Source organism: Terrapene carolina, unplaced genomic scaffold, assembly GCF_002925995.2.
Source record: "Terrapene carolina triunguis isolate 2854851 unplaced genomic scaffold, T_m_triunguis-2.0 Scaffold402, whole genome shotgun sequence".
Taxonomy (NCBI): Eukaryota; Metazoa; Chordata; order Testudines; family Emydidae; genus Terrapene; species Terrapene triunguis.
The window spans coordinates 2,806,444-2,832,418 of record NW_020664753.1 but is presented as its reverse complement, the minus strand read 5'-3'; the positions used below and the strand labels follow the sequence as shown (position 1 = coordinate 2,832,418).

Below are 25,975 nucleotides of genomic sequence, written 5' to 3'. Positions count from 1 at the left end.
TGCTCAGGCAGGAATCAAGAGTGAATGTCCTGGAAAATGATGTTCTTTATCCACAGAACAGGGACAGCACTGAAAGCAGCATCACTGGCTTCTTCTGTAGCCCTTAAGGTGTTTCATGGAGGAATGCCTCTATAAGGATTAGAATGGAGTTGTCTCCCAACTAGATTTGGCAGAGCGTTATGCTAAAGTACAGCTGCTATCCTTCCGTGGCCTAAACAGTGTTGTGTAATTACAGGAGGAAAATCCTCTACTTCTGTAGACCTCGACTGAGCAAACCACCCCTACATGCAGCAAAGTACTTAAGACACGGGCCATAAAACCCGCTAACTTTTAAGCTCACATAACCACTGCTCAAACACACAGTTCTCTACTGAACTTTGATATCAATTTGACTCATTCGCTCTGTAAGCACCTTAGTACCTAGGCACAGAGATTACCTTATTAGCACTGCGCAAGGTATCCACTTGGATGGGATGATCAAAGCTCACACCAGCCTCCTCACTGTTTCCTGCAGCAGAAAAGATTTCAGCACTTCTTACACCATCCGGCTCGTGCAAGGGAGTCTCCAAATTTGGCAATGCAGGCTTCACACTGGAGATCTTAGGAACTGCACTGGGTAGTAAGGCTGCTGGGTTAATAGCTAAATTAGCCTAAAAAACCATGAACAAAATTGTATTAGTGTTTCTGTAGAGACAGATAAGCACCGAGGAGACAGCATGGTCTAGTGGGTAGGGCACTGGGCTAAGACTCAGGAGTTCTGGGTTCTACTCTAGCTCCGCCACTGACCTTGTCCAAGTCACTTCACCTTTCTGTGCCTCCCTTTCCCCGCCCTTCATTTATCCTTTACCTGTCTCACTCAGTTTTTACAGAGCTTAATGCAATGGGGCTCTGAGGAGAGGCTACTGTAATACCGAATTACAAGCAATCCATGGCCGACTGTCCAACAAGTTTCTGTACATGCTTGAGAAAAGCAGTGCTGAAGAAAGTTACAGTAAGTTAGGGAACAGTCTCCCTCAATTCAGATGAAGAAGAATTACAGATACCGCTGCCCAGAATCAGCCTCCATATTGAACACAAGAAAAAAAGCATTAAACATGCAGTATATAGAAAGCAACAACTGAAAATCAACTGCGTCTGGAAAGAAGCCTGAGAAGATGAAGTAAAAAGGAATTTTTAAAAAATAAAGCGCCATTAGTGATGTAGGGAAGATTTTTTTTTTCCTTTGAGAGAGACAGAGAGTCAAAATGCCAATAAAATAATTACTTGTAGTTTTCCAATCCGAGACGAGGGCTCTTTGGTTTTAATGAGAGCAGGACCTGTGGATTTCTGCACAAAATTACACTGGATTAAAAATCAGCTGGATAAATGAGATCTAAATCTTCACACTGATTGGAGCCTGCACTTTAACATATCTAGAGGGAAGAAGCTAGTTCTGGTCCCTCCGACTACTCAGCAAGAGCTGGAAAGGTGACCTTGCAACGAACACTTGGTTCTCACCATAACACTTTTCATTCCCAAAGCCCACACAGTTAACCCTTAACTTCATCTCCCTACAGCCCCCGTAGGCAAGCAGCTATTGCCACGTTTTGTCCTGGTCCCCGAGGCCCAACAGCATATAGCTCCTGCCTACATACCTGATCTGATCTCCTTTCACTTCCTCCCACACGGCATCTTGTCACGCCAATGCTGCCAACCATGTTACTGCCTTCATCTTCTCTTTGAGCCAAGGGGACATCTCTTTCCCTGCTGCCCAGTATGCATGGAACACTCAAGTCTGACAGTCTAGGCTTCTCTCTCCTCATTCAATTCCCTCCCCAAAACTCACTGCTGCCAAGCAGTGAAGGGAAGGATGGGTACCCAATTAAAAGGAGCCAAGCCATCAGGGTAAGTACATTACCTACACATAACTGCACCAACTTTTTGTCACTACCCTTTCCCTCCTCCCCACATCTGTTGATGACCCACTTGTGTACTGTCAAGTCAAGAGGATTGCTCTCTAGGGCAGGGGCTATGTGTTTGATTACAAGGAACCTAGCACCATTTGAGGTGCCTGAAAAACCTCACCGGCTTTCTTCACTGCATTTCCATCGTCACATTGCTGCTGTCAAAGCCTCAAGTCCCTCTTCATCCTCACAACACTCCAGTTTTGCCCAGCAGTGCAAAGGCTGCTTTATAATTTTTAGATCCCACTTTACGCTAGCTCATGCTCAAATCCATCCACCATTTCCTACGCCATCCCTCTTGCAGGCAGTTAGAGCTTTAAACAAGTAAAGTCACAATATATCACAATATATCAGTGTACCCAATTTTGGCATTGCCAGCAAGCTGGGTCACCAGGAGGCACAAGGAAACTCTAGAGCTAAAGGGACACACAAAACACTTCAGTTCAAGCCATTTTCTTGTTCCTTGTTCCACTTACTTCAACTCTAAAAAGTGAGTTGACAGCTTGAGGGTATCTTTGGACCAACATGGCTAGAACAACACTGCATACAGCTTGGGGATAGGTCTGTCCATGTCAAATTGTGAATTCCAATCATACACGCCGTTCGTGACTGTAACCTCCATCGCGAATGCGGGGCAGTGGGCCTTGATGCTCTTTGGACAGACTGTGTTGGAGAAGCTGTGACAGAGCAATTAAGGGCCATCAACACAGAATGGTTCTTGCTCACTAGAACAATGGGTTTTCTCCAGTAGGGACAATGACTCAACAACACTCTCCGAAGAAAGCTGACGGAGGGACTAGGGCCTGGACCTACACCCAGCTTGCAGCACATTGAGAAACAGGGGACAGATTTTAATAAAGGGATGCTTTCTCTATGTAAGGGAGGCCAGACACCAGCAGAAGCAAGACCACCGAGAAGAGCTGTCTGGCCCAAGAACTCGGCCGAAACTCACAACTCACAAGAGGGGTGACATCAGACTGAAGGCAATTCCCCTCAGGAGTGTTGCTTTCTATAGATCCCTAATATTTGTTTGCTTTTGTAAGAGCAAAGAAATCCCTTTGTTAAGCCCACGAGCCTTGCTTTACTGCCACCTGGTCCCTGAAGGGGTAACCCTTGGAAAGGGAGAAGGAGACATGTCTAAGTAACTGGTGGTTCAGGAGGGCCAGGGCACTGGTTTTGGGGTCTAAAGGGAGCCAGACTATGAGGTGCTGCTGCCCAAGAAGGGTGTCAGACACGGGATGTGCCCCTGGAGTGCTCCCAAGAGACCCAGAGCTAGAAAACAGCAACCGGTCCAGCGGGGCTTAGAAGAATCTGGGATCCAGCAGTTCGGTCTCCTCAGGCTGGCATCTGTCCAGAGAGTGGGACTGGGCCAGTTTACAAGGCCAGAAAAATGTGCGTTTCTCAGGGCTTGTCTACACTACAAAATTAAATCGACTTATGTTAACATACAATCGCCACAGTAATTAAAGCGGTGATTCACATCCACGCTTATGCCTTCTGTTGGGAGTGAGCATTCTTACTAGGAGCGCTTCCAGCGATTGAAGTGGGGCACTGACAGCTGCCGCCCAGCTGCCCCAGTGCTGACAGGCTGGGCTGTCAGTGCTGGGGTCGAGGGGGGCCCCGCTGTGAGCCCAGTGCCCGGCTGACAGCTCGGGCAGTCAGCACCGGGGCAGCTGGGATGGGGCTCCAGCTGTTGGCTGTCAGCCCTGAGTGAGGCTAACAGGCGATGTAAGTAACCCAGTGTCTACACGGACACTGCATCACCTTCACTACACCGACAAAAGCGGTACACCTCTCATGGGAGGTGAAGTTATGATATCGGCATAGCAGGGGACTTACTTCGGCGGAAGCAGCATTGTAATCTAGACACTGACATGATTAGGTTGACATAAGGTGCATTGCATCAGCCTAACCCTGTAGTCTAGACCAGGCCTCAGCATCTCCACATCAGGGGTGCTCAAGTTACAAGTAAAAAGATGGGCTAACTGCCAGCTCTGCAAACTCACCCGAGGCTCCTCCCTCTAGTTATAAGATGCTACGGCTGGAATCTAATTGATAATTCTGTTGAGACACAAGCCAGAACACAAGCCAGCTGCCTCTCCCAGAGCTGCATTGGCTCTTCAGGGCCAACAGGAGTAGGAGTCTTATTAGCGGACAATAAAATTCAAGACAGGGTGCTGAACACAGGAGGAGGTGTGGGGGAGGGGGAAGGATGCAGGTGTCATTAGGCAAGAAAGTCTCTTCTGACGCTAACCACACTTTAAAGCTCAAGTTCATGAGAGAAGTTGAGATTTATTTATTTTATATTTTTTAAGAAGATGCAAGTGGGAGGGGAAGGGTCAATAAAACTTCATTTTTCACTAAATCGTTAAGTCAACAGGCCCAATTCTCCATTGCCCTGCACCTGGTGTATTCATACAGCCCAGGGCTAAGTGGGTGTAATACACTACTGTTCTGATTCAACAGCATTTTAAACCCAGTGACAGAGAATGCCTCAACCTTTTAGGAAAGGGAACTGCTGTTCTAGTTTTTCCAAGTACAATATTAAATGTAATCTCATGAGTTACAGCAGGTCATGCTGCTATGCCATGGATGAGGCAAAGAGTCAGTCTCCATGATCAGTTTTCACAACAAAACCAACAAACCCTCTTCTGCTTGCTTTGTTTAAAACATTGAACTTAGATGCTTACCTCAGTGGTTTCTGGTTTAGGTACCTCATCTTGTTTGGCACTCAGTATATTCTCTGGACCCTTACTGCTCTCCGCAGAAGGGCCAAAGCTGTCCTTTTTCACTATTGTTTTCTTTTCTGCTACTTTCTGAAATTAGAAGATTTTTTTAAAATGAGTCTGCAAAAATATTTTACATCATAATTTTCTTTTATGGGCAGGTAAAAAAACTATAGTTTTCTGCACGCTGTCTATCCCTTCCTGCACCTTCTGAATTCCAATCAAGCTTTTCTAGCTTGACGAAAAGCTAACTCCTAACAGAACATAAATCCCTCACATAAGGCAGCAGGAGGAAGGGCTGAGGTTTGGGGCTTTAAATACGCACACCCTCACTGAGGACTGGCTCTTTGCTCGGTTTCAAAAAGAGTTCATTAAGTGCCAAATGCTCATAATTTTGGTAAACACGACCCTAGGTGTGATTATTAGTACAGTGCACCCTTTTCCAAATTAGTTTGCCAACGTTATATCACTTGAAAGTTGGGAATGTTCTTACTGATTTTACAGCTTTGCTTGTTTCATGGACTGAGACGTAAAGTAAGATTAAAGTTAAAGAAAAATGGGTTCAGTATATTTTAAAGTCTAAGAATTCGTAAAGTTAGCAAATGCCTTCGGAACTGCTAAGAGTTTAACAGTGACCATCCAGAACCCTGTTTGTCTGCTGTTGCTCATGCTGTAGACCATACTGTAGTAAGATGAGGCCCGGAAACATAAACCCTTATATCAGAGGCCCAGTATGAGGCCTAAGGCCTGAACTAAAGTAATGGTCAAGACTTTGCTAACATAAAGCAAAGTTAAGCTGTGAGCCAGAGGCAGGCCCTGCTCACAGAAGCTGGCAAAGAAAGGGCTGATGCTGCAAAAAGAGACATACCTAAAAGGTACTGGACACCAGATATCAGAACATTCGCATACTTGTACATTCCACACAGATAACAAAGGAACAGGCTGACCCATCCCAATGACAGGGCCAAAAGGGTAATATGATGGATAGAGTTGTTTTGTTTGAACCAACACGTACAAGGTGAGAGGTGGCACCTTGCTACGTAGAGGGGTTGCACCTCACTACGTCAGGGGTGATGTGTAACTTGTTTGTACCTGTGTATAAGAATGCATCCCTTGGGCGATGTCTTTGTCCGGCCTAGGGGGCAGTGGAAAGTCCCACCACTGACTGAGCCAGTCCATTGCCAGGGAGCACATATGTACTAGTTAGCAGCACCTTGGATATCTAATCCAGGGGAGCTAGAGACTGTGTTTCTCTTCGACAATAAACCTGGTCCGGGTGCCTTCGTACCTTACTAGAGTCTGTGGTCATTGGGGGTTCTCTCGGGGTCTGCTGTGTCAGCGATCTGCGCAGAGCCGGGGCAGCACACAGAGGGAACACACGCACGCAGCCAATTGATATCAACATTGAATAGAGCAGAGCACCACACCGGGAGCGTCTGATGACACATACCATCCCTGATTGGTCCCTAAATGACGTGCCTGGAGTTTGTAATTAAAACTAACCTAAGGCCTTACATTAAGCCAATCTGCAAAAGGTTTCCAAGGACATTATTTGTGGGTGAGGAGGGTTCTTCTGAGTCATGCACAAAGGTAACTACTGGCAAGTTATACTAGCAAGAGAATCTCTAAGGTCCAAGCAGGTAACAAGGATTGGATCTCTGAACTGAGGGAACTAAGGTCTGGGACGGAGAAGTCCTACAGGGAAAAGCCGAGGCACAGTCATGCTTGCGGAGGAAGCTTGGGGAAGATTTATGACTGATGGTTGTTAACGGAGTTGTCGATAAACCAACCAGGTAAATAAGAGCTCTATATAGTGTGAATTCTTCAGAGCAAGGGGGGAAAATGGGAACTCACCCGCTAACACAACTAATTTGCCAGTTGAATATACAGAAGTCAGAGAGTGCGAAGGGTGATCAGAGAACTGTAGGGCTGGAAGAGCTCATATAGCTCATTCCCTTCCTCCCCCCCAAAATCAACTTAACGTTAAGATTGTTAGCTCAACCGTAACATCTCCTTATGCATGTTTTATATAACTACAGATTCTCTGTGTACACACACACACAGACATAATGCTGTAGAAAAATAGTGTTAGTATTTTTAAATACACCATAATTAATTGTGAGGAAGATGGGAAGGGAGGGATTGTTAGACTCCTTGTTCTGCTGAATTTCTAGACCAGTCAAAGAAGTCTAGTCAGTTCCAGATTTTGATTTGTATTAGTTTCCCCAACAAAAGTCAGTTGCTTTAGGGAAAAAAAAATAACCATAGCACAGAAATTGAAAATAATTCATAGGCTGTTTTATGGCAAATGCAGTTCTAGGATGAAAAGTGACTAAGTGGCAGCATTGTGGGCGTCCATGTTTATTAACTCTACTTTCCATATCAAGTGGGCTCAGCTTATTAAACCACCTTGTGAACAGTGACCTGTGCAAACTTGCCTGGGAATCAGGGAGCAAGGCTGGAGTTCTTGCCATCTCACACAGCATCACCTTTGTAAAGGTTCTATAGAACAAGTCAGGACCTCAGTGACTCAAGGGCAACCCTACTGCCTCAGTGATTTTGCACAACTCTGACCAGTTGAAACAGCCAGTTTAATTGATGATGCACAAGGAGAAACAGAGTCCAACTCATTCTCCTGTAGCTTTGGTGACTCAGAAGTAAAAACAAAAAACAAACAAAACACACACACACCCAAAAAAACCCCAAGCAATAAAAACCATACATTTGTCACTAAAATCAGCTGATGTAAACCTGAATACACACAGGGAACAGGTCTGTTGAGCAAGGTTCCACTAACTGAAGAGAGTCACTTTAACAAGTTTCTACTCTAAACACAACTGATTTCACTTGAAAATCTATGTCACACACACACACACACACCCCTTTTTTCTACATCTTTTAAAGAAGTCATTTACAATAAAAAGGCAAGTACCGGAGGCTTTGCTTTAGCAATATTGAAGAGATCATCCTCATCATCATCTCCAAAGAGCCCCCCTGCAGATGACAGCTTCACACGAAGTTTTGCAGACTGAAATAAAGACAAAATGCCACCTAGGTCAAAGCCACATTTCTAGCTGCTGATTACTGCATCCACATTTACTCTGTCCTCTCTGGTGGTCAGCGACATTATCCAGAACACTCGAGTAAGGGACATCAGAGCAATGTTACAATCTGTACATTTCCAAGAATCCATTTTTAAATAGCAGATTCAGAACAGGGCTTTGAACTCACCCCTGATTTCTTGGACCTGGCAAAGAGATCAACATCAGGATCATTGTCTTTCTGCAGCTTGTGACTGAAGAGAAGTTCCTCATCCTGAAACACTCCAGTGCTTTTGGAATGAGAGCTCTTCTCAGCGGGCTGAGGGAAGGGGAGAAAAACCCACACACACACACAGTTACAAAACCCACTAACAGTTTGTTCCCAGTATCACACTCATACACTAATGAAGTGGGTTTGCAATGCAAGCCAGGCTGGTCTTTATACACACAGGCACAGTTGTACAGCTTTAACTAATCAAATCAAATTAACTAAACACTAAGCCCCCTGCAGCACACAATGAAATAAAAAGATTTAACCCTGGCTTATATCTAAGTGTTCACACAGAGGTTTGTATTAGTTTAATTAAACTGATTTAAACACCAGTTTAATAGTACAACTCACCTATTAAGACAAGCCCTCAGCAACGGGAAGTCTAACAGATGTCAAGTTCAGCATTCACTTATTGATGTAAAACGGACCTGGAGACTAGGTTCCAGAAGGCAGATTCAGACACCAACATGAACACACCCACTGCAAATTACTGCATCGACACTGAGCGCAAACCATGGAGCAATTCATAGTCAGAAAAACTAACTCTAGAGGAAGTTAAGCTCTGGTACAGACTTCCAAGGAGGCTGTGGAATCCCCATCGCTGGAGGTTGTTAAGAACAGGCTGGACAAACACCTGTCAGGGATGCTCTAGGTTTACTTGGTTCTGGCTCAGCGCAAGGGGCTGGACTTGACTCCACAAGGTTCCTCCAGCCCTACAATTCTACAGTCATTGGGCCAGAGAAACCCAATATAAATTCCTCTGTAGCCCAGTGGTTAGGGCACTCACCTATGATATGGGAGACCCAAGGTTAAGTCCCCGCTCCAGTGACTATTCAGTAATTTATAGTTAGGGTCCTTTGTTTTCTGTTTTTATTTTAATTTATTTTTCCCCAGGAAAATATCGGTGTTTATTGCTACAGCAATAAAAGCACGTGAAAAAGCAGTGAAAAATTAATTTTTCTAGATAAATATTGGTTTCATTTTAGTAGACGGAAGGATATGGGAAAAAATAGATTAATGCTTTGACTAACGGAATTCAATGTGGTTTGTTGCAGAATTAAAACAGAACTCAAAAGACAATGCCACTCTGAGTTTAAGAAAACAATATATCCCTAATCCTCAAATAAAACTTTTCATTTGAATAAACAATTTACTGTTGTAGACTTAAAACTATTAGCCTATAAATAGTTACATTTAATAATTGGGCCACACCATGTGCAGCGCATACATTCAACTTCATTCTTTTCTCCTGTTTTTGTTTTTTTTTTAAACTTTTGAATACCGTGTGTTCTAAAATGTATATAGATTTTCATTTTCTTCCCATTTTAGTGTGTCAGATCTTTAAACCATCATCTGCTAACAGCTTGAAATGTGTACGCGAGATTCATCGGTACATTCAGATGCGCGTGCACTTCAGAGCTTGCATGCATGCCTGTTCATTTCTTGTGTGTATCTTCTAGATTAATACATAGCCTTACTTCAACAGGCAGCTTCGCACACACACACACACACACACACACACACAGACTAATGTATTATCGTAATACATCTCTCTCATGCAATGTACTGTATTTTCCTAATAAAACAAGTTATTTTTTACATATTTGAATGATACAGAAGTAGGGTGAACATTGGGAAAAAAACAAATACTTTTTGTAAAACCAGGGATTTTTCAGTAAAAATCAGTTTAAACTGAAAATGAAGGGGCTTATTTACAGTTGAGTTTATTTATTTATACAAGCTTTTCTACAGGAGAGATGTGGGATCCCCACATCAGAATATCCCATAGTTTACAACATTCTCCTGCCAGGGGAGAGACCCAAACTCAAAATCCCTTCTCCACATCAGACAGAGGAGAATTGAACCTGGGCCTCCCACATGCTAGCTCACTATCCTAACCACTGGGCTATAGCTCATAACCAAGACCTGCCACCACACCTTGTTTCTTGAATCCTTTGCTTGCTTTTCTCAAGCTGCCTGAAAGCCTAAACAACATTTTTAGGGTTGAAACAAAAACAGATTTCCATCCAACTTTTCAAAACTGCCAGTGAACTGAAAAAAAATCTATTATGTGCCCCGGTCTGCTGGAGAGCACATCAAGTACCTCGCAATATATCCGGTGTACTTGGGATGCTCCATAGCCGGAATCAGCAGAGATGCTCAGGCCACCAGCCACCTGGTTTCAAACAGGTGGGGGCTGGAGGCAGAGTTTTTTCCATTAGGAGCCATCAGCTCCAGAAATTGCTGCCCATCCCATTCGACAGGACTCAGACTTATTAGCATGTAGGGGCCCGCTGCATTCAAATGAATGAAGTTGTTCACAAGTTCTCCTAATTGTAGTTCTGTATTAAAAATCATCATGCACACACACAGTGCACTGGGTCCAGCCTTGCAGACCCTGGCGATGTAACGTGAGGAATGCTGCAGCACCTGCTTGAAAGGGGCAGCGGTGAGATGGGCTGATTCAGGGTGTCAGCAGGCCAGCCTCGCCTTGGCAGAAAGGAACTCTGTGCTCTCCTGTCCCTTGGTGCAACACTCGTCAGAGGATAGTGGTGGAGATACCAGGTCAGGCTCACTGGCACAGAGGTGTGAGTTACAGTACTTTGTCCTGGGGAGGCATAACGGGCTCTCAGGGTTCACATACCACTTATAAACGGGTAGCTCGGAGCTAAGCTCCCCTTTCATAATGGGAAATGGCTCCTGTTAGATCCACTTGCTCAGATGTGAGGAGGGGAGGGAGTGGTGAAGGGAAGTATCAGAAGCACCTCTGCATTCCCAGACCCTCCCGCCTCAGCAATCTCAGAGCTAGCTCAGGATCTGAGGTCTGGTCCTATGACCAATCCCAGGAAGCTTTGTTTAATGTAACAGTTTACATTTCAGGTTATCTATCTATCTCACACACACCACACACACACTGCAGAGTTAGAGCTAGTTACAGCGAGCTTGATCAGAGAAGAGAGATCCAGAGGAACAGGCAGCCAAGTAAAGCTGGTTTCAGACAGGATCAGGAAGAGCTGATGAAGCAGAAACACAGAACAGCTGTTCTAGACAGCAGGTGAGACAAAGGAGCAGGAACATTGCAAGGAGAGGGTGTTAGAGGGAGACTAGGTCTGCAGGCAAGCCAGGGAGCCAGTTTGCTCTTTGCTCACCTTTCTTATTTCTTTCTGCTCAATCTTACTGACGTCTTGATCTTCCATTTTCTCCACTTCCTCCTCTTCAAACAAGCTCAGCACATTCTTAGCCCTGGTTTTGGCTTCCCTCTCCAGCGGTGGTGGAGAGGCCATGAACAGATCCAAATTACTGATCGGCCCCAAAGACGATGCCACGAAAGGCTCCAACTGTAAAAACAAAAAACAGGGACTGGAATTTGGTGCTGGTTTGCTGGATTATCTTGGTTTGGATGTTTGATGTGTCCAGAACTCTGGGATCCAGTAACATGGCAAACAGCTAAACGCACCCATCCTTCCCAGGCAGATAAAAAGGAGTGCCATATGCATTACTTGAGGGCCTCACAGATCTGATGGCCCTCCTGCAGAAGAGCACAGGTTTGCGTCAGTACCCTGCACCCTAGTCCTGTTGTTCAGCATGTTGTGCATCAGGGTTTGTTTGCGGTTTTTTTGGCTGCCTGCTTCTGCTCCCCTCCAGAGATGGCTGCTTGTCAATAGTTGTGCTGCTAGTTTGTTAAACCATTTGGGATCCTCTGAAGCGGAAAGCACTATACGATTGTTAGATGTGCTCAGAGTAGTTTTCTACGAGCACATAATGTTGCTAACAAACTAAGTACCTAGAAAGTCATTTCCCAATAATTCCCACAACATTCATTGAGCAATTTAGTAGCTGGGAGTTGGCCTACATTTGGCTGACCCTTTCCAACATTACACTTGAGACAATCTCAGTTAGCAAATATTGCTGCCAAAAGCAGAAACTCATGGTTTTAGCAGGTCTATAGTCCCATGGGCACACTAGTGTGATGCATGTAAATAGGATGTTTCAATAGCATCACAACAGTTCCTGGGTTTATTGCAAAGTGTATGTGTGTGTGTGCGCGCGCACACATACACGCTAAGGCAGCTCATCCAGTTCACATTTGGAAAGGAATACTGCACCTGTGTGACTGATGTTTTGCATACTGAGGCATCTCTGTTTGACCTAATTGGAAACATTTTTACAAACAGCAATTATTCAGTTTGCCGTTTTGGTCCAAGCATGATTTTGGTGGCCAACAAATTTTGAAAGAGGGCGACTACTGCTAAGCATAGAACATCTATAGGCTGTTTAACATAAGAATGGCCATACTGGGTCAGACCAAAGGTCCATCCAGGCCAGTATCTTGTCTACCGACAGTGGCCAATGCCAGGTGCCCCAGAGGGAGTGAACCTAACAGATAATGATCAAGTGATCTCTCTCCCGCTATCCATCACCACCCTCTGACAAACAGAGGCTAGGGACACCATTCCTTACCCATCCTGGCTAATAGCCTTAATGGAATTAACCTCCATGAATTTATCCAGTTCTCTTTTCAACCCTGTTATAGTCCTAGCCTTCACAACCTCCTCAGGCAAGGAGTTCCACAAGTTGACTGTGCGCTGTGTGAAGAACTTCTTCCTTTTATTTGTTTTAAACCTGCTGCCCATTAATTTCATTTGGTGGCCCCTAGTTCTTATATTATGGGAACAAGTAAATAACTTTTCCTTATTCACTTTCTCCACACCACTCATGATTTTATATAGCTCTATCATATCCCCCCCTTAGTCTCCTCTTTTCCAAGCTGAAAAGTCCTTGCCTCTTTAATCTCTCCTCATATGGGACCTATTCCAAAACCCTAATCATTTTAGTGGATTTATATAAGGACAATAAGATATTCTCCGCCTTATTCTCTATCCCCTTTTTAATGATTCCTAACATCCTGTTTGCTTTTTTGACTGCCGCTGCACACTGCATGGACGTCTTCAGAGAACTATCCACAATACTCCAAGATCTTTTTCCTGATTAGTTGTAGCTAAATTAGCCCCCATTATATTATATGTATAGTTGGGGTTATTCTTCCCAATGTGCATTACTTTACATTTATCCACATTAAATTGCATTTGCCATTTTGTTGCCCAATCACTTAGTTTTGTGAGATCTTTTGGAAGTTCTTCACAGTCTGCTTTGGTCTTAACTATCTTGAGCAGTTTAGTATCATTTGCAAACTTTGCCACCTCACTGTTTACCCCTTTCTCCAGATCATTTATGAATCAGTTGAATAGGACTGGTCCTAGGACTGACCCTTGGGGAACACCACTAGTTACCCCTCTCCATTCTGAAAATTTACCATTTATTCCTACCCTTTGTTCCCTGTCTTTTAACCAGTTCTCAACCCATGAAAGGATCTTCCCTCTTATCCCATGACAGTTTAATTTACGTAAGGGCCTTTGGGGAGGGACCCTGTCAATGGCTTTCTGGAAATCTAAGTACACTATATCCACTGGATCCCCCTTGTCCACATGTTTGTTGACCCCTTCAAAGAACTCTAATAGATTAGTAAGACATGATTTCCCTTTACAGAAACCATGTTGACTTTTGCCCAACAATTTACGTTCTTCTATGTGTCTGACAATTTTATTCTTTACAATTGTTTCAACCAACTGGTCAAATAATTCTACGAAATGCACTGTTAAAGAGATTAAAGGAACATTTGCCAAATCTCTAACTAAAAGAGTATCCCTTACCTTTTCCTGCTGCCCTGCAACCTCTGTTCCTCCAGTCACAGGAACTGCTCTATGCTCCTCTAAATGTCCTGACTTATCTTCTACCAGTTTAGTCTTTGATGTGTCCAGCAGATCCTCCTTTTCCTTCTCTTCATCAAATAACGAAGGTGGTGCCTGAGGCGTTTTTGGTTTTTCCTGGGAAATGAAAGGATGTTACTACTCACACACGGAGATCTGGCACATAAGCGCACAGATGGATACATATAAAAGGTCTGTATCTATGAAAGAGTGGGGTCTCTGGCCCACATGGAACAGCAGATAGGTAAACAGGACTTCCCCTGTTCCCAGTGGCTCAACAGATGGGAGAAGCCTGTGGTCCACACATGGCAAGTGGGCTTGTGAAAAGGAGAGGTTTAGGGGCTATTATGTGGCAGGCAACAATAGATTCTATGGTGGCTATTCGGCGCAGTGTTTTGGGGTTGGCACTTCAGATATAAAGGCATTGGGTGGCAGAGTGTTTATTACTACAATCAGCATACCGGGCTGGGATGATAGGAACCTGGGTGATATCAGAAACCCCTATTGAGGGCGGGAGGGGCTGGGGAGAATTATAGCCACAAGTGTAGAATCAGAGTTTGGTGGGTCTGACACAGGGGAAAATCCTGCGCCTACTGAAGTCAATGGAAACTTTGCCATTGATTTCAATAGGACCAGGATTTCATCCCTAGGACCATACTCAAAACCCTTCAGTAATACTCACAGCACAGTCTGAGCAGGCCCAGCCCCAGCAAAGGCAGCATTCAGACTCCATTTCAGAGTATAATTTTAACCTAATGAAGCTAAGTAGTTTTAAGCCCAAAATTCCAATCACCTTAATCCTATTATAAATTTGCTGGAAGTCATCTAACCTAAAGGCCCTACTTAATGTGTTATGGAGAAGCCTGCCTTGCTACAACAGTGCCATTCAGTAAATCATCTGCCTTGGGGTTAAGCAGGAAAAGAAGGTACCGCTGTGGTTTTAGCTGCTGAAGGAACACGTGTCGGCTGGGAGCTGAAGAGCGGTCCTCCGTTAACAGCATCTTCTTCAAACAGAAGAGAAGCCTTCTGGTGCTTCCTCTGACTGTAGAGAGAAATCCATGCACAGCAGACATGTTTAACTGGTCAAATGGCATCGTTTAGACTGTCCTCTTTAGGGACATGGTATAGAAGAACACAAAGTCTGAACAAAGTATGATCAGGGCCAGGTTTTCTCTAAGCTACAGAGGCCCAGGACTGCTGCTCTAGTCTGGCAGGAGACCTTGCCTTCAGCCTCAGTCCATACTAGGATATGAGAGTGACAGAGCAGGTTGCTTCCATTGCTTACCTCACTAGCACTGGAGTCTCATCTCTCACCTCTTTACATGAAGGTGACACATACACCCTTTCCCACTCCCTGAATCCATCTTGCCTATTTAGCCTGTAAGCATTTAGGGGCAGAGGCTGTCTACTATTCAGTGTACAGCGCCAAGCACAACAGGGCCCCAGTCTTGGTTGGCCCTTAGGCACTACTGTAATAAACGCGATTAACAGAACGAGCAAAGCAGCATCACTACTGGAGTGGAACACAGGTAGGATTTTGTGGCCTCCAACATGACATCCTCCCCTCACTTGAGTCGGTGTGCATGTGGCAAGACTATGTGGGGGGGAAGAGGCCCAAGATGCTACTCAGTAGAGGGTGAACTCCAGGAATAAATTTCATATACGCTCCTGAAAAACACTGAACAAAAACCTCAATTCAGCACGATCACTAGGACTTTGCTTTTGTATTTGCAGAAAGAATAGATCACTTTGAAATATTGAAGAGGGTTCAGAGAAGAGCCACAAGAATGATTCAAGGATTAGACAACTTCTTACAGTGTTCGAGTTCTTTGAGTCTATACAGCTTAACAAAAAAAAAGGTTAAGGGGTGACTTGATTGCAGTCTATAAGTACCTATATAGGGATCAAATATTTAATAATGGGCTCTTCAATCTAGCAGAGACGGGTCTAACACGATCCAATGGCTGGAAGTTGAAGCTAGACAAATTCTGACTGGAACTAAGGGGTACATTTTTGACAGTGAGGATAATTAAGCATGGGCACAACTTACCAAGGGTTGTGGTGGATTCTCCATCGCTGACAATTTTTTAAATCAAGGCTGAATGTTTTTCTAAAAAGATCTGCTCTAGGAATTATTTTGGGGAAGTTCCATGACCAGTGCTACACGGCAGGTCAGACTAGATGATTGCAACAGTCCCTTCTGGCCTTGGAATCTATGAATTGTCTCACAAGAACATGGGGTTCTCTCCACTTGGGCATTACAGCTAGTCTAATAACTCAGTAAGACCGTAGTCCTGTCCACAAATCCATCCTGGATTCTGCAAATCCATTTGTCACTCCTAAGCATCAGCAGCACAGTTTATAGACTATCAAGGTGTTCACAAGCTGTCACTGACTATGCTATTTCTGGTGTGTAAATTAGTCACCTGGTGTGCAAGTCAGTCAGCTAAGTCACTTGATGTCAATTCCGCTTCCTGATTGGATGACTGCAACTTTTTAAACAGGAGGAGAATTACATACTCACCGTGCATCTCGAACAATGCACTTTTCTTAGACCCTTTCAGATGCTTAGACTTTTAGCCTAAAATCTGAAGTTTTCAAAATCCAAACATTTTCATGCGTAAAGTGGTAGCAAGCTGGATATTCCCCAAAATAACCCCCTGACCCCAAGAAGCAACAGCACATCCAAGGCTGCACTTCTGTTCATGAAGATATTTACACAAAATTAATAAATCTGTGCAAAAATTAGCAGCAAAAAGATTGACCTCCATCCACCTAACCAAACCCAGAGAGCCAAATAAAAATGAATTCCCCACCTGTCTTACCAGACCCAACACTCCATAACCTGAGAACCTGAGATTTCCACGATTTCCACCCTACCATCAACCTCAGCCTGGACCGGTACACACAAGAGGTCCACTTCCTAGACACTACAGTGCTAATAAGCGATGGTCACATAACCACCATCCTGTACCGGAAACCTACTGACTGCTATACCTACATGCCTCCAGCTTTCATCTAGACCACATCATACAATCCATTATCTACAGCCAAGCTCTAAATACCGCATTTGCTCCGATCCCTCAGACAGAGATAAACACCTACAGAATCTCTATCAAGCATTCTTAAAACTGCAATACCCACCTGGTGAAGTGAAGAAACAGACAGAGCCAGAAGGGTACCAAGAAGTCACCTACTACAAGACAGGCCCAACAAAGAAAGTAACAGAACGCCACTAGCTGTCACCTACAGCCCCCAACTAAAACCTCTTCAGCTCATCATCAAGGATCTACAACCTATCCTGAAGGACGATCCCTCACTCTCACAGACCTTGGGAGACAGGCCAGTCCTCGCCTACAGACAGCCGCCCAACCTGAAGCAAATACTCACCAGCAACTACGCACCACACAACCCAGGAACTAAACCTTGCTACAAACCCCAGTGCCAACTCTGTCCACATATCTATTCAAGGGACACCATCATAGGACCTAACCACATCAGCCACACCATCCGGGGCTCATTCACTTGCACATCTACCAATGTGATATATGCCATCATGTGCCAGCAATGCCCCTCTGCCATGTACATTGGCCAAACTGGACAGTCTCTACTCAAAAGAATAAATGGACACAAATCTGACATCAGGAATCATAACATTCAAAAAGCAGTAGAAGAACACTTCAGTCTCTCTGGTCACTCAATAACAGACCTAAAAGTGGCAATTCTTCAACCAAAAAAAAACTTCAAAAACAGACTCCAACGTGAAGCTGCAGAACCTGAATTAATTTGCAAACTGGATACCATCAGATTAGGCCTGCATAAAGACTGGGAGTGGTTGGGTCATTACAAAATCTAAACTTAATTTCCCCAATACTCATTTCTCCCTACTGCTACTCACACTTTGTCAACTGTCTGTAATGGGCCACTCTCTTACCACTTCAAAAGTTATTTTTCCTCCCTTGGTATCCTGCTGTTAATTGATTTATCTCGTTAGACTGACCTCACACTTGGTAAAGCAACCCCCATCCTTTCATGTATTTATACCTGCTCCTGTATTTTTCCCTTCATGCATCCGATGCAGTGAGTTCTAGTCCACAAAAGCTTATGCCCAAATAAATTTGTTAGTCTCTAAGGTGCCACAAGGACTCCTCATTGTTTTAACCTGAGAGCAGGTGAGCTTTGTCGTGTGCCCTGCAGGCAAACCGATCTCAGCTATTTTGGTCCCAGGGGAGGATGGGGAGCTCCAGAGTCAAGAGTAATGTGAATGCCCTGTCAGCAGCCCTCTCCCTTTAAAGAGGTTTCTTCAGCTTAGGTGCCTATGGTGATTCCAGCTGTGGCAGCACCACAGGGTCATGGGAAACCAGGGGCTAAACCAACACCTTAATCTGCACCTGGAAATCAACATTCAGCCAGTGCAGCCTACTGATTCATCAGTGTAACAGCGGAATAGCAGAAATGCACAGCAGAAAACAATGATTTTAAGATTACCTGACAGCATCTCAGCTTCCTGGGAAAATGGAGGCATTGTGCTATTTCAGGAAGGGAATCCCAGAATACCCTTGACAAACTATTGAAATGGGTAAGCCTGCTCCAAGAGATTGGAGAAAAACGTGCTGCTCTGCTGTTTCAGTTTTTTCACCTGTCTTTAGTGATTGCAAATAAATCCTCCTCCTCTTCATCCTCCTCAAAGAGGCTGGTCTTTTTCACAACATTAGCCGGATCGACTGCACTGCCAGGCTTTGCAGGTTCCCCCTTTCGGCTGTCTTCGGAAATTGGTTTAGTCGGCTTGCTGATGTTCCAGTGGTCCTAAAAATAATATAGGAATTATTCTCTTACAAGCCTATTTCCTGCAGGTCATTTCAGCCATTTCCTCACCTCTTCTACCTTAGTCAGCACACTAGAATCAGTGCTTGTTCCTTTGAAGACATGGGCTGTTCTTGCATCTATGCATTAAATACAAACACCAGTGCAACACAAGGCCAGAAAATGATATTATTAACCTCCCACTGCATAAGCTTTCAGGACATAGGCCTGGCTCCCATTTAGCAGATGCTAAATGAGTTGCAGGTGTAAATGAGTACTAGCATCTCTGAGATCTGCCCCTGAAGCTGGTTTTGTAAGTGGATGTTATGCAGCCACAGAAGGGAGAAGCTTGCTCTTTTTGAGAATTTGACCCATAACATTTTGACGATTAGACAGTTAGAGGAGTGTGGAAACACACACTATGCAGTATCCTGAGATAATATCAGTAACAATGCTGCCTCATTTCCTGACTTCTAACTGAAATATTAAGGCAGTTTTTCCTCTTGGGTTAACAAAATAATTGACCATGCTAAATACAGTGTTAACTCTTAAATGGCCCAACTAGACTTATGTTCATGCCTCAATTGGAGGTGAATGTGCTGAGATGGGAAGAGAACAGTTAAATGTACACCTTTGCTGTTAAAACGGGTTGGCTGAAGACAGTTTTCTGAAACGCTAGGTTAACAGAGCAATAGCATACCTGTCTCTTTCTGAGACAAAGCTATTTACATATCGACATTTTATCTAAGGGAGAAGTCAGAATTTGACTCAATATGGAATACTGCAGATCCCAGAAATATTTTCTCTGTTTTCATGCTTACAGTGTGTCTCTTTATCCCTTTATGTTACAGGTGGTCTGCAGATGGAAGATCACTGCATCCCTTTCCTACTTTATGAAGTATTTAAAAAAAATGACAAAGGCTTTTTTTAAATTCGGCCTTGCTTTACTTTCATATTAGATATTCATGTCTCATCTACCTTAAAAAACAACAACAACAACAACAACATTATAGGTTACCTGAAAAGCCAGTAGTTTTATGACAGTCACTAAAGCAGCAGTGAAACACAACAGGGTTCAAAAAATGCGACTAGGTACAGTAATTCCTCACTTAAAGTCATCCCAGTTAACATTGTTACGTTGCTGATCAATTAGGGAACATGCTCATTTAAAGTTGTGCAATGCTCCCTTCTAATGTCGTTTGGCAGCCGCCTGCTTTGTCCACTGCTTGCAGGAAGAGCAGCCCGTTGCAGCTAGCTGGTGGGGGCTTGGAACCAGGGTGGACCAGCAGCCCCATCAGCTCCCCGCTCCCCTAAGTTCCCTGTGCTGCAGCCACCCAGCAGGCTATCAATCGGCAGTTCAACTGTCCCTCCCCCCACTGTCCTGTGCTGCTCCTGCCCTCTGCCTTGGAGCTGCTCCCAGAGACTCCTGCTTGCTGTGCGGGGGGGGAAAGATGAGGGCTAATGTCAGGGTGTCCCCCTCTCCCCTGCACCCCGCTTACCCCTTCTCCATCTAGAGCAGGGAGGGAACATGGAGGGAGAGAGACAGAGAGAGCTTGGGGCAGCAGCTGCGGTCTCAACTTCCTGATCCACTTAAAAAGACAATGCACTTAAGAGTGGGTCAGCTTACTTGAAGGGGCAGTGTGCATCTCTCTTGCTCCCACACACAAGGGGTGTGTGTCTGTCTGCTATGCTGTCTCCCCTCCCTCCTGTTCGTGCTGCCTTGATGAGAGGCTACATTAACAACAATGTGTTAACCCTTGAGGGCTCAGTCAAGTGCTAGTTCATCATTTAGCAGCAAAGCATTCCCTGGGAAATATCCTTCCCTCTTCCCCCTCTAACTTCACCACCTCAACCAAGCTTCACAATCATCATAGCTGTGAACAGTATTAAATTGTTTGTTTAAAATGTATACTGTGGTATATCTATATATTATATCGATTTTTTTGTCTGTTGAAAAAAAATTCCCTGGAACCTAACCCCCCCTATTTACATTAATTCTTATGGGGAAATTGGATTCATTTAACATAATTTCGCGTAAAGTCGCATTTTTCAAAAACATAACTACAACGTTAAGCGAGGAGTTACTGTAAGTTCATGGAGAATAGGTCCATCAATGGCTACTAGCCAGGATGGGCAGGGATGGTGTCCCTAGCCTCTGTTTGCCAGAAGCTGGGAACGGGCGACGGGATGGATGACTTGATGATTACCTGTTCTGTTCATTCCCTCTGGGGCACCTGGCATTGGTCACTGTTGGAAGACAGGATACTGGGCTAGATGGACCTTTGGTCTGACCCAGTATGACTGTTCTTATGATTAATTAAGCAGGAATGTGAGTTTTATTCACACAGTAAAGTTCCTTTCAAGTGGGTCATGCTGACACTTTGTTAACTCAAGTACTTGGCTGCAAATCTTGATTAAGGATTCAACACCCTCCAACTCTTTGATTAGGGGCTGGGAGAGCTCCCAAGCCCTGTACCCGAGTCATCCAACTAGCGCTTCCAACAGAGACAGGTCAAATCTTGTTTTCTAATTCCCCCATATTTCTAAATAAACCCTGATTACCCCAAAACTTTCAGGCCCTTTTTATACACATTAGTAGTAAAGGAGCTCATGCTCTTTTTTCCTCTTTTGTAGGTCAGCTCTAAGTCACCCTTCTTGGCAGGAGGCTGCTGTGCCATTTTCTGTTAGACACTTATAGCCTACCTCCAGCAAATTTTCCCTGCCATGGTACCTCTGCCAGCCAGTCCCATGGTGCATGCAGCTAAAGAGAACATAGAGCTCTCCCCAGCCCCACAGATATACAACAACAGCTGGAAGGAGCATTGTCTGTAGACACAGCCCAGGCACTTAACAGTCCACACTCAAGTGCATCGGAGTGAATGCTGTATTGAACATTTCACCTTTTGGAGAGCTGTAACCCCAATATCCCCCTTTAAAATGCATCTCGCTCTACAGTACCTCCTCATCACTGCTGAACAACGAGCCAGAGGCTTTTTTGAGGAGCTCCGATTGTTTTGCCTTCTCCTGGGGTGGTTTTGACTGTTGCTTCTTAGCAGGTGCAGTACCAAACAGATCCTAAAAATATTAAAGCCAAGAAAGGTAACTCTGCCTGGTACTTGGTGTGCATCAGCACTCAGGTTCCTATCAACATCTGTTTCTTGGCTGAGCTACATTCAACTGGTTAAGGAAATATAAATACTTCCACCAAAACCTATTCAAAGGACAACAGCTTCAGATACCATGGAGCAAATGGTTCTCAGCCATGGCATCCACAGATGTTTAGTAGAGAAGTTACAGACCAAAAGCCTGTAAGTATCAACGCTTTCAACAACTTGACAAGCTAGGATAAGAACCCGGTCCTGCAATGGGATCTGCTAGCCAGGACTCCCACCCCGTCTCCCTAAAGTCAATTTTCCCATTGCAGGCTTTGGCTTTTATTCTGTAACTTCTGTTTCAGCTGGGGACTTCCGATTTGTAACGTGATTAAGAACTACATCTACCAGGCTTTCAAACCTAGGATGTGAAAGGGATATTTTAAAGACCACACCCCCACTTTGAAAGAGGTTCTCTACTGACTGCAGCTTGCATGTACGCTTTCCATCGTTGTTTATTTTGCACTGTCATTTATTTTCTGTCCTCATGTTGGACACAAGCCTTGTCTCACATCTACAGTAGCTGGCTTTGTAGCTGTAAATCACCACAAGTGCAAACAGGACTCAGGACTTGTCTACACTACCACTTAAGTCCATGTAAATAATGTCACCCAAGGATGTGGAAAAGCCACCCCCCTGAGCAACATAAGTTACATCGACTTAAAGCGGTGTCTAAACCATGCTGTGTCAGGAGGAGACGCTCTCCCACCGACATAGCTTCCGCCTCTCGTTGTAGTGGAGTAATTATGCCGACAGGAGAGCACTCTCTCATGGGCATAGCGCGTCTTCAGCAATGCGCTACAGCTGCACTGATGTAGCATGGTAGTGTGGATTAGCTCTCAGGAACGTTAGACACCATGTCATCTTAGCTTTGTCATGCTAAAAGTGGTGGATCTGGGTGGTGGTGGTGAATTATGGCTATATGAAGTTTGCTAGGGTAGACAAGGTCAGTGAAGAGGACAGCAAGAAGGTGTTGTAAGATGGCAAGCATTACAAATCAATAAGATCACATGGATACTCAGTTTAGGCATGTGCACATCTTCCCTATTAGGATATTGTAACCGGCTGTCTATGGCAGAGCTTTAGGAGATACACTGTACTTTCATTTCAAAGAGCCTCACGAGATGGGAAGTTTTTCTGACAGTCAAAAGATGTATTCATATTTATTCTTTGAGAAAGAGAGAAACTACCCCCGGATCATTACTAGCTAATCCCCAACACCTCTCTGACCCTGGCCTCAGAGGAAATTTCTCCATCACAGGGGACAGATATACCACCATATGTTGAACAGCCCATTACTGCAGTTCAAGTCTTCCCAGCCACAACCCCACTGCTCAGCAGCTCTGCTATAGCCTAGCAAACCACTACAAACAGCTGTCATCTCTGCAGACTAGGGATGGAGGAGGGACTCTTTCCAACAGAGCAGGAAAGCAAATACAAAGCACTGTTGCATCTGGGAAAGAGACCAGGATCCTGATCTGCAACAGTCGTGTGGCCTACTGTACATGTAAAAAGACACCTGGTGAACTCGGTACTTGTCCATGTGCAAGACTCTTATGAAGTGGGATCAACACAGAATCCCTTAAAAGTTTTTCCAGTTGAACTTTGATTCCTGGTTAGAAACTTTGCAAAAACCCCAAAATCAGGAATGCCCAGTAGAATGGCTTGCTAAGCAATGGGGAGCTTCTGCCAGTGGTCCCAGATGGGAAGAGCTGGGAGCTGGAGGCAAGGTGCTCTCAGAGGACGGCTCTGGAATTTGCATAAGTCACAGACCTGCCACAATCTGCTGACACCTCATCACAGTCAAGGTATAATTGTGGGCAGGCTAGTTTACTCTGGGGGCTGGGTGTCCAAAGATGGATTGTAAGCTCTTGAAAAGCAGAGGTGATGCTTCCCTGTGTGTTTGTACAGCGCCTAGGATGGGGGCTTTTGGGTAGTACCACAAGACATACTGAATTAAGAATACCGTGAACCTGTCCATAGTTATTACCCACTAGAAAGGCAGCATATCCTGGAGAATAGGGCACCAGCTCCACCACTGACCAAGTAACCCTGAGCAAATCACCTCAGCTCTCAGCTTCCCCATCTCCAAAGTGGAGGATACAGACTCTGCTTTAGCTCCAGGGATGAAGAGGACTAGAAGAGTACAAAGTAATAAATCAAAGATTGCAGTAGTCTGTACCCCTTCTCAAGCAACCATTACGCTCAGTCTGTTACAGGAAGAAGAGAAGAGCGGCTAGTCCCATAGAAAGAGGGGAGGAGTTGATGGAGACAGCACCAATTCTGGGCCCCGGGAGGATACAGGATGGCATAAGGGGGATTATAAGGGAAAACAGGAATGGACAGGGGTTGCAACTAGAGGGAACAGGGGATAGATTAGTAGATCGCACTGTCACCAGGCAAAGGCAGGTTTACGTGATTGGGGACTCCTTACTGAGGAGGTTAGACAGGCCTGTGACCAGGGCGGACCCAGAGAACAGAAGGGTGTGCTGTCTACCAGGTGCTAAGATACGGGATGTGGACCTCCGGTTGAAAAGGATCCTAAAAGGAGCAAGTAAGAACCCCTTGATCATCCTTCACGTAGGAACGAATGACACGGCTAGGTTCTCGCTGGAGAGAATCAAGGGAAATTATGCCAGGCTGGGGAAGACGCTTAAGGAAATCGAGGCTCAGATCATCTTCAGTGGGATTCTGCCTGTTCCTAGAGAAGGGCAGCAAAGGGGTGACAGGATTGTGATGATAAATAGTTGGCTAAGGGAGTGGTGCTATAAAGAGGGCTTTGGGATGTATGGCCACTGGGAGGCTTTCGGGGACAGAAAACTGTTCTCACGAGACGGACTTCATCTAAGTAGGGAAGGAAATAGACTTCTGGGAGGGAGGCTGGCTCATCTCATCAAAAGGGCTTTAAACTAGGAAGCTGGGGAAGACGGTTGGGAGATGTCCAGTTAATCTCCACACCAGATTATAACATTGAGAGGGAGGTCAATGAGAAGAACAGTTACAGCCGGGGGGGAAGAGATTGGACATAAAGAGAAGGGAGGGGATGGATACTAGACTAATAGGTCATACGGGAGGTACGGTGTCCATACCAAATTGGATAACAAATGTGAAAGAGGCCAAACGGCATAAATTAAGATGTTTATACACCAATGCGAGAAGCCTAGGTAACAAAATGGAGGAATTGGAGCTCCTGGTCCGAGAAATGAAACCGGATATCGTAGGAATAACCGAAACGTGGTGGAACGGTAGTCATGACTGGAGTACAGGAACGGAGGGGTATGTGCTGTTTAGGAAAGACCGGAACAAAGGTAAGGGTGGGGGAGTAGCATTGTATGTCAACAATGAGATAAACTGTAAAGAAATAATAAGTGATGGAATGGATAAGACGGAGTCTGTCTGGGCAATACTCACACTGGGTAAAAGAACTACTAGAACCTCCCCTGGGATAGTGCTTGGGGTGTGCTATAGACCGCCGGGATCTAGCCTGGATATGGACAGAGAACTCTAATGTTTTTAGGGAAGTAAATACTAATAGGAACTGTGTAATCATGGGAGACTAACTTCCCGGATATAGATTGGGGAACAAATGCTAGTAACAATAATAGGGCTCAGATTTTCCTAGACGTGATAGCTGAGGAATTCCTTCATCAAGTAGTTGCTGAACTGACGAGGGGGGATGCCATTTTAGATTTGGTTTTGGTGAGTAGTGAGGACCTCGTTGAGGAAATGGTTGTAGGGGACAACCTTGGCTCGAGTGATCATGAGCTAATTTGGTTTAAACTAAATGGAAGGATTAACAAAATTAAATCGGAGACTAAGGTTTACGATTTCAAAAGGGCTAACTTTAATAAATTAAGGCGACTAGTTAGGGAAGTAGATTGGACCAACATATTTATGGATCTAAAGGCGGAAGGCGCCTGGGATTATTTCAAGTTGAAGTTGCAGGAGCTGTTGGAGGCCTGTATCCTGAGAAAGGGAAAACGGTTCGTAGGCAGGAGATTTAGACCGAGCTGGATGAGCGAGCGTCTCAGACGGGTGATTAAGAAAAAACAGAAAGCGTACAAGGAGTGGAAGATGGGAGGGATCAGCAAAGAAACCTACCTTATTGAGGTCAGAGCATGTAGAGATGGAGTGAGAAAGGCCAAAAGCCGTGTAGAGTTGGACCTTGCGAGGGGAATTAAAACCAATAGTAAGAGGTTTTATAGCCATATAAATAGGAAGAAAACAAAGAAAGAAGAAGTGGGACCGCTTAAGACTGTAGATGGAGTGGA

The 25,975-nt window shown here is 44.7% G+C and overlaps 1 protein-coding gene across 1 annotated transcript in view; it reads right to left on the bottom strand.

Annotated features, from left to right (window-relative positions):
• The window catches only part of LOC112113909 (WASH complex subunit 2A), a 67,286-nt gene that overhangs the window by 9,529 nt on the left and 31,782 nt on the right, over positions 1–25,975 (bottom strand). Inside the window, exons 18-27 of the mRNA XM_026658149.2 lie at positions 21,511–21,627; positions 18,389–18,555; positions 14,680–14,791; positions 13,693–13,866; positions 11,131–11,319; positions 7,901–8,029; positions 7,602–7,697; positions 4,634–4,759; positions 1,264–1,326; positions 438–650 (exon numbers count right to left, since the gene is read on the bottom strand). Of these exons, the coding sequence (XP_026513934.1) occupies positions 438–650; positions 1,264–1,326; positions 4,634–4,759; positions 7,602–7,697; positions 7,901–8,029; positions 11,131–11,319; positions 13,693–13,866; positions 14,680–14,791; positions 18,389–18,555; positions 21,511–21,627 (1,386 nt within the window). The remainder of the gene's footprint in view (positions 1–437; positions 651–1,263; positions 1,327–4,633; positions 4,760–7,601; positions 7,698–7,900; positions 8,030–11,130; positions 11,320–13,692; positions 13,867–14,679; positions 14,792–18,388; positions 18,556–21,510; positions 21,628–25,975) is intronic.